The following is a 9,283-nucleotide window of genomic DNA, read 5'->3' as shown; positions in this document are numbered from 1 at the left end:
GAGACACTACCGTGTCTCCAGATCCTTAGTATATACGATGATTTTCCAGTCCTTTACTGCATACGATGGTGTCCCAGGTTAATTTTCATCACTTTAACAAAAATTATTACACGTGATTTTTACATATACCTTAACGTCTTCAGAAGATATTTATAAGGTTGTGTATTTAAAAAATGTATATAAATATTGTAACTACCGTATAGAACTCTAAAGAACGTACTAAGGATATTTCCAGGATGTTCTCACGAATAAAATGTGCTGTATGGATAATTACTTGATGTTCCTAGTTTTTCAAAGAAAGAAATGTGCAGGACACGAATGATCCAATCGTATGCACCAAGGATTAACTCCGGACTCAACATTGAATAAAAAAAATAGCGGACCTCGAGTCTTACATTCGATCTTGTTGCTTAATAGGAAAAAAAACTTTTTTTAATAGTAGCCTTCTTCCATGCGATTCCGATTTTGAGACGTGATTTCCTACGGATGAGTCTCGCTGTCTGGCTCGAAATATCGTCACTCTTAAACATCTCTGCTCCGGGATCGGATGAGAGCGATATCAGGGGGATGGGAAACGCGGCACGGGGTTACGCACACACCGTTCGCGACAAAAGCGATCGGACCGGGAGGAGAGCCGAGCAAATAAACGTTGAAAAGAGGAACAAAACCGACATTATGTGGCATTAACATACAAAGTATGTCAGACCCGCGATCCGCAGGCATAACATAGTATCGCGGGGTTCGCATACCCGGCTTCTCAACGTAGTGGCTGTGAGAATGAAGGAAAGAGACAAAGGGAGAGAGAGAGAGAACGAATATACACGCGTTCACGTGTGCGTGCGTATCCAAGAGAGAAAAAAAGGACGGAAGGAAGGAAGGAGCTGCCGTTGAGTGCTGAACGAGGGACGAAGAGGGTAGAATGATGAACGCGGTGTATGGGTGAAGGGCTCGCGCGACAAGGACGAAAGAGGGAGCGGAAAAGGCAATGGATCTCTCTAAATAGGCGCGCATGAGACGCGCCCTTCGGTGCCTCCCTGCCCTTGTACTTGATGCATTTTATACGCGACATCGCCGCAATTATCTCACGATTTCTCAAATAGAACACAGAAGTTATAATAATATCACAAAGACTTTATTATTGTGACTTTATGTTCTACTTGGGTTACTCTTCCAGTTTATCTTTAAAGTATTCACTTTCTGTCATAAAATGTAGAAATAGTTCTGTCAAATATTTCGATGTTAACATCAATTTTATCGCTAGCGTTGCTTTTGAAATTTGAAAAGGTTTCTTTTCTTCTTTTTCACGTTTCATTCGCAGAATCGAATCCGAGACTGGCAGGAGAGAGAAGAGAGACAGAGAAAGAGAGCGTTATCCTTGCGGTCCTCCGCAAGTTCCGTCCCTTCGCTTCGTCGTCGTCCCAGCGGTGTGTGTGCCACGCGGTGGCGGCTTAACGCAAAAGAGGGCTCCCAAGAGAACGGGGAAAGGGACGAGAAGAGCGGAAAGCAGAACGGGCGAGTAAGGGAAAGATCCGAGAAGGCAGCAGCACAAGGCGGTAGTGGCAAAGGGAAAAAAAAGGAGCGCATATATCGGAGCCGACCGACGACAACGACGACGACGACGATATGCTGGGGACACGCATACACATAAACGCATATATACACAAAAGGAAGGATCTCCTCTGGTGTCACCACCGTTCGCCGGACTCCCGATCGGCTACCGCTAGCGAAGGGCTGCAAGCCGCTCGAGTACGATAAAACTATCGCATGGTCTGCACGTAGAAAAAAATAAATATGAAATGACGCAATGGTGCGACTTCTACAATAAAATTTTCTTATAATTTGAGGATAAAATATTGCCAAATTTGGAAAATAATATTTTCAATGGTCACTTTGCCTTTCCAAGAAATTGTAACATTTATTTCTCCAATAGTTTACAATGATTAACTATTGAGAAAATTAAGTTAAAAAAAAGAGAATGCGCATCTATGTACGTCATGCTATAAAAATTTATACAAAAACTTACAAGAGTTAATTAATAAGAATAATGCCTGTTTCTACCAATGTAGATTGACTTTAATCTCAGTTCAACCTACTCTTCATCTTTTTTTTATTTTTAACACTAGAAAAAGATGAAGTTAGTTGAACCGAAATTAAAGTTAAACTGCATTGATAGAAACGGGCATAAGACGCATAACGCAGTGCAATACTATAGAAGCTTATAGTAATAATATATGTACAATAAAATGTCCAAAATGCTCATGATCACAAAAATTAAGTGTAAGTTATTCGTGTGTAAAACATGTTAATACAGAATATCAGACACATTACCTCGTGCAGAAATAATATTTAGTGGTGCTACTAACGTTAAGGTTTAACATTAGACTTATTAATGCGCAGTAAGTACCCTTTCGACGATAAAATTCCACGGCATTTGAGATGGATTTGATATCTTATCAGCCAGTACAAATAAGCAGTAGAACCAAATATATTCTCTAATATTTCTTGAGGAAGAATTTCTATAAAAAGAAAATACCGAAAAATAAAATAAGCATTATGCTTAATAATCGATTGTTTTAACCCTTTGCAATATGAGATTTTCACCTTTTAAGCAATCTGGATCTCTGAACTTTAGTACAAATTTTTATATTGTTCCGGATATATAAGAATTTAAAAAAATTCTTATATACTCTTGTGAAAGCTTTAATAAAGTTTCATTATCATAGAAATGGGTTATATTTTACTTTATACCGATATAAATTTATCTAATAGAATTAACAATAAAAAACCGACAACGCCTTCAAAGTCTAATATTGCGAAGGATTAATCATGGTGTCCAGCAAAATCTGGCTAATCAATTCAAGGATAATTCCAGGACACTCCAGGTAAAAATTCTTTTTCCAGGATTTATCCCATTGATTAATTTTCATTATTTAATTAATTTTTATCAATTTGCACAATATTATATGCTTTGTATTTAAGTTAGGATTTTACAAATGAATTAAAACGCTAACAAATTTGGATTATTTATTGTTTTATAAATAATATCAAATGAACATTCTAGCAACACAAACAATTTTTCTACTATGTTCTATTTTAGACATTAAATTCAAGTTTCTCATTTTCTACTTATTGCATTTTTAAGGGAGGACTTATACTCAAACACAACTTTTCTTATTTTTTTCTTTTTTCACGCTCTGATTTTTTTAGAATGAAAAAATGATAAATTCCAGGTAAGCAGGGAAATTTCAATGGTTTTCTAGGAATTTTCCAGAATACATAAAATTCAAGTATAATTTTAAGATCCAACGATATTCAAGGATCACTAGACACCATGTGAATATCACTAATTTATTTTAATTGTTTTATGTGAAAAATACTTACGACAAGGATCACTATGAGTCAGCAACTGAATATCATTTTCTTTAGTAAATTCCTGCAAGGCTGGTGGTACCACACAACAAGTAGCTAAATTAATCTGTACAATGTTTGGTTTTATCTGTAACAAGTAAACATCACAAATATGAATGAGAACAGATTAAAATGAATATGAAAATCACTTTACGCGACTTATTCTTACATCAGCCCACTGGAACAGTTCAATGAAAGTGTTTGTATTAATATCGCTCAATCCAACACTGGATAACTTGTCAACTTTTACATATTCTTCTACCACAGACCATATTTTTTTTAACGATGACAACATATCTTCTGGACTCTCAGCACTTTTGTAAGCTATTACTAGTGATTCTATGGTATCTGTATGAAATGCTTCAAACGCTACAAAATATAAAATACAATAGGAATACATAGGAGGTACTGTTCATCTCTTTCTTCTCTTTCTTTTCAACGTAAAAAGAAAAAAAGAGGAAAGATGAACCGTGCAAGAAGTTCAGCAAAAAGAACAGGCTTCATAAAACAAATCTATTATAATAGCTAGGGGTACCTTGATCCAATGCTTCCTTTAACGAATTAACATCAGGTGACGAGATAAATACTTTTACAGTAATCTTTAAGTCTTTTCTATCCACGTCCTGTAAACTTGTATCTTTCTTTCCATTGATCTGTGAATTGTAATTGACAGAAAATTGATCAGCTGTTCAGAAAGACACTTTCAATCGCTACTGAAAATCACATATACATACAATTGTCTTGTCATCCCCCTTGCTTTGTTCATCGTTTAGAATGATCTTCAGTGTCTCGATCAACTGAAACGTATCAACGAGTGATGTTAGAGAAGAAATTTCGACAAGTGTATTGCAACATAACCTCGGCTTCAAGAACAACAGATCGATCGATGTCGCACGGCACAGGTAAGACGTATATTTTATGCAGAATTATGGAAAATACGATGTTACGCAATAACTGTCAACTGACCTCATCCGTGGAATTTTGACTCGCCTTCTGTTTCGCCTCGCTCAGGGAGAGTATGTTCCCAGTGTTGATGAACAAACTATGCGAGAGCATATCGAGCGACCGACACGGAATTCTCACGGCAAGTCCGACTTAGCGGTGCTTGTATACGCTTATATCTGACTTATATCGACTTAAAGCGGTAAAGTGATGTCATCGATCGTGACTTTTCAATTTGTAACAATTCGTAGAAAAACGTGTAACGGTTCTCCGCGCGAATTGACGAATAGGAATTCGAATATTTCGCTAACGATCGCTACGAAATGCAGCAAAACGCAATAAGAAGCTTGATTCTCTCGGATCTTCTCTTTCTTCGATTATTTTCCTAGATTTTTCTTGAATGAATGTCATAGTCATCGATTAAAGATAATTCCCGATTAAGAAAGAATGAGTCATGAATCTTGCGCGATCTTTGTTGCTGTATGTGAAACTGTGATAATAAAATAATTATTATTGAATTGAAAGTTAAAAAAAACTGATCATTTTCCGGAAGTGGATTTTGTGCCTAATAGTTTCTACAAAATGTAGTTTAATTTTAATCTCGGTTCAACTAACTCTTTATCTTTTTCTAATTCTAAGAATTGGAAAAAAATGAAGAGCAAGTTGAAATTAATTAAAGGTCTGTTTTTTATTGCTGCACTTTCTGAATTAACACACGTGATTGGATAATCTTGCTACTTACCTAACAGATAAATTTTACCAAGAAGTTGGAACAATCGGTCCACAGTGCAACAAGTTGAAGTGAAACAAATATACGTTCGTTTCACTTCAATTTATTGCACCGGTTCAGAGTGCAGCAATAAAAAAACAGACTTTAAAGTTAATTACATTGATAAAAATGGGCATTAGAGCGCAATTAGATCTTCAGGAAGTCTACTGTTTATACGATTTAGGGCCACTGTCACCAAGCTCAGTTAACTTAACTGGCCAGTTAGTCCATCGGTTTTGTTCCATCCATCCATTTTGTTTGCTTTAAACAAAATGATAAATGCGATTAGTCAATTCCGATGGACTTACTGGCCAGTTAAGTTAACTGAGCTTGGTGGCCCTTAAAATATGAAAATAACTCTTTTGTATTTATACTAAACTGCTCGTCGCGATGCCGTGTCGCGTAGGCGTCGGAGATATTTCGAATCTCTTTTTTTTTTACTCGTTTGAATTTTTAAGTATTATATTTATATCGTAAATTTCCTCACTCGGGAAATATTAGATTGACATATATCAGGCCGGAATCAGACTACGCATTGAATATTGAGGTTGAGAATTGAAAGATTGAAATTTGACCATATCAAAACAATAGAAGCTAAAATTCCTTTGTCTTCACTGGTCAAATTTTAATCTTCAATCTTCATTCTGAATCTTTAATACGTAGTCTGATTCCGGCCTCAGAGGATGCTATTTGAAAATTGTACGAATGTAAAAAAAAAAATAAGTTATTCAATTTTTTTCTATACTTCGGCTGCGTTTCGTTATTCACTATCAGTACTGATAATATGACGTCATAAAGTAGTACTGCAGAAGCGTTTTGAAATTACTAATAGTACTTTTATGACGTTACAACGTTGCATAACGAAACGGATTTAGTAGTACTTGGTAGGACTGTAGAAATAAATAATTTTTTAAATTTTGATAAAATTTGGAATTATTAATTATATTCATATCTTTGCGTGCTTTTTCTGCATCTACTTTATTCATTAATATGTCATATTAATATGTCATAATTTTTTGACATTACTCGTTTCGACATCTAAAAAAAACAAATTTTTTCCTGATTTCCCATTTCGTTGAATTTCGCCATCTTTTTACTGCGATTACCTGACCTCGCCAGTCGCAGTAATAGAAATAGGAAGTGACGCAAAAATTTATGACGTCATATAAACGCAAAAGTATATTGGAAGTTTACTGCGATATATTTTGGAATGGCATGTGCAATGCTGCCAGTACTGACAGTGAATAATGAAAGGCAGCCTTCATAAATGTCTCTTCGCGGTTTTTTTTTTTAAGTCGCATGCACCAAGCATATTTTTGTTGCTAAAGAATCGTAATTTTTCTAGTCGAACTATTTGTACAACAAAAAGAACATTCGCAAAAGAATGAGAAATGAACGATTAAGTAACAAACGTTATGCAATTGGTGTAAATAAATCTGTAATTGCCTGTAATGGCTGTAATTACGTAATTTCGTCATTAAGCGTTAACAAAACTGTGCGCGTTATTCAAAGCTCAACTTAATACTGGAACGCGATTGGCCGATGAACAGTGGATGGCAGCACTGAAGGGATGCTATTTCATTTGTGCGTTTTCGTCGTACGACAAACGTGTCCAGGACAGAGAAGTCCTCGGATCTCTCTGTCTTACAGCCAATCAACAAGCTTGAAAACTTTATCGTACGACAAATATATATTTGTATATAACGCACGAATGAAATATCACCCAAAGGATGACTGCGAAAAATCATACCCTAATTGTTACATATTGCCCGCCGTATATCAAATATAAATTATTGCCGAGCTATATGTGATCATATGAATGTTACTTATTGCAATTAGATTCTCGTTGAATTAATCGTCGAGAGGTGTGACGAGGAAGCAGGGAAAAACTTCTTTAAAAGTTTGCCATCCCGCGTATAATTTTTACGTAGTTGCAACAACAGCGTGACAAGGAAAGAAACCGATATATCGAGCTTATCACTCGGTAATTGTATAAATAGACGTCACACAGTACACAGTGGAGACTCGAAACGATTTTTCATTTTACAGCGATGCCGATCGACTACGCCGCATTTGCGTACGCTGCCGCGGTGGCTGGTGGCGGGGTGCTAGGTTACGTGAAATCGAGTGAGTAGTTTGATTGATTGTTGACGAAGTTTGTCTGCTTTCCTTTCAGGAGACACGCACAAACGTTGTTCTATCCTTCTTGATTCTATCCAATAAATAACAAAGATAAAACGACACTTCTCTGAAAATGACAAGTCACGATAACGTCAAAATATCATTAAAATGAAACGTAAATGATAGAAGAAATGACTTACGTCTGTTTCCAATGTGATTTCATTTTAATCTCATTTCAACTAATTTATTATTTTTTTTTTTAATTCTAAGAGTAAGTTGAACAGAAATTAAAGTTAATTTATATTGGTAGAAATTGGTATTAGTGATCATTTTGGAAGTTGGAGTCGTTTCTATTACAATACAGATCATTTTAGCAAAACTGCAGCAACGTGCAACATTCTAGCAACATAATGTTGGAAATGTCGCTGTAATCTTCTGTATAGGTTTGTAATGTATAGATTTAATTGATGTCATGATGTATGTGTGTATGAATTTGTGTTGTACTTGAGCTAAAATATAGATTGAACAGAGTCTCCTAGAAGGAAAGTAATAATCTATAGATTTGTTCTTTTTAGTTAAACTTCTTAGACAATTCCTTTCTTTTTCTCATGTTGAAGAAAAAAAAGGAAAAAGATCAACTGTACAAGAAATCTATTAAAAAGAATAAGCCTTATGATTCTTGCCGATATCACTTGGTTTCCTCTAGGCTGCGTTCACGAATTATGCCTAAAATGCATTTTTGCTATAATATATGTAACCTATAGCTTAGAGTTATCTGGGCATAATTTCTGAACGCAGCCTATATGTGCTTGAAATGCTTTAAGTAATAATCTTGTCGAATTTTCCAGATTCTATCCCCTCGCTGGCTGCGGGTCTGCTTTTTGGATCAATTCTAGGATATGGTGCTTATCAGACTTCCCAGGATCCAACCAACGTTGCAGTTTTCTTAGGTACTAGCACGGCCCTTGGAGGTCTGATGGGATATCGGTTTTACAACAGTGGAAAGATAATGCCAGCTGGAGTAATCGCTATACTAAGGTATTTAAATGCCGTAATTGTATTTGAAATCTATGCAAGTTACAAGTTTGTATTAACGTTAGAATAATTTTCAGTGCTGTTATGGTTGTAAGGACAGTCACGAGATATTTTTCACCACCCTTGAAGACTGAATGAATGTGTTAAAGATATCGCATTTATTAATTTTAAGTTTTTGGTTAAAAGGGAAAGAAACAGCGTAATCAAAGGATTTATAGGAATTAATATTTAACAAATATATATTTTTTTCTTTGGCAGATTTAAAACTGTATTGTTTATACAACTGTCAAACAATTGAATATACTTTTATGCCTCGATGTACGAATGCTTCTAGACATCTGACTCATAGCCGGGACTAAGCATTTCGGCGCCCGAGGAAAATAAAAAAATGCGCCCTTAGTAAAAAAATTTCTTTACGACAGGTGAAATATAATAAGTAATATTAATTAGTAGTAATTAATAGTATATATATATTAATTAATATTAATTTAATATAATCACGTGTACAGGAGAGGAATTATACGTTATAGTCATACAAATTTACATATATGTTACAAATGAAATATAATTACTAAAGTCACAATAATATTTTTCGTGTTTTGATAGATGCAAAATTATCAATTATTATATCAAAATCTATATTCTTACGTATTTCATTTTCAATTGAAAGAATTCCTATATTTGATAATTTTTCTTGACTTAATGATGACCTTAAATAATTTTTTATTAACTTCAATTTGCGCCCCCTTCAAATTGTTTATATGAGGCAAATGCCTCGCTCGTCACACTCTTGTCCCGGCTGTGATTGGTCAATTTCTTACGACTAAGGCTTAAAACACCTAAAGCTGGTTCTACATTGATAGCATCGCAAGCGTTGCGGTTCAATCAACATCAATCTAGCTCGACTCTGATTTGACCATAACCCCAGATCTACAATAGGGTTTTAAGCCATAAGAAATGGGCGAATCACAGTCGATTATTCCCCTCGGATTCGACTGTAATTGGTCA

General features: G+C 35.2%; 2 protein-coding genes across 2 annotated transcripts in view; one reads left to right on the top strand and one right to left on the bottom strand.

The window, feature by feature from the left end:
• Positions 1-2,162: 2,162 nt before the first annotated feature.
• Gclm (Glutamate-cysteine ligase modifier subunit) lies at positions 2,163-4,702 on the bottom strand. Its single transcript, XM_018459203.1, has 6 exons — positions 4,375-4,702; positions 4,143-4,205; positions 3,944-4,061; positions 3,578-3,777; positions 3,382-3,496; positions 2,163-2,516 (listed from the first exon to the last, which is right to left on the bottom strand). The coding sequence occupies exons 1-6, from the start codon at positions 4,462-4,464 to the stop codon at positions 2,365-2,367; spliced, it is 738 nt and encodes a 245-aa protein (XP_018314705.1). The 5' UTR covers positions 4,465-4,702; the 3' UTR covers positions 2,163-2,364.
• A 2,135-nt stretch (positions 4,703-6,837) lies between these two features.
• LOC108730639 (calnexin) overlaps positions 6,838-9,283 on the top strand; it is a 10,107-nt gene continuing 7,661 nt past the window's right edge. The window contains exons 1-4 of the mRNA XM_018460472.1: positions 6,838-7,103; positions 7,169-7,246; positions 8,089-8,278; positions 8,353-8,365. Coding sequence (XP_018315974.1) covers positions 7,171-7,246; positions 8,089-8,278; positions 8,353-8,365 — 279 coding nt within the window. The 5' untranslated portion in view covers positions 6,838-7,103; positions 7,169-7,170. The remainder of the gene's footprint in view (positions 7,104-7,168; positions 7,247-8,088; positions 8,279-8,352; positions 8,366-9,283) is intronic.

The sequence above is a fragment of the Mycetomoellerius zeteki genome, unplaced genomic scaffold (genome assembly GCF_001594055.1).
Source record: "Mycetomoellerius zeteki isolate Tzet28-1 unplaced genomic scaffold, Tzet1.0 scaffold119, whole genome shotgun sequence".
Classification (NCBI taxonomy): domain Eukaryota; kingdom Metazoa; phylum Arthropoda; class Insecta; order Hymenoptera; family Formicidae; genus Mycetomoellerius; species Mycetomoellerius zeteki.
This window is presented reverse-complemented; position numbering and strand designations above follow the sequence as displayed.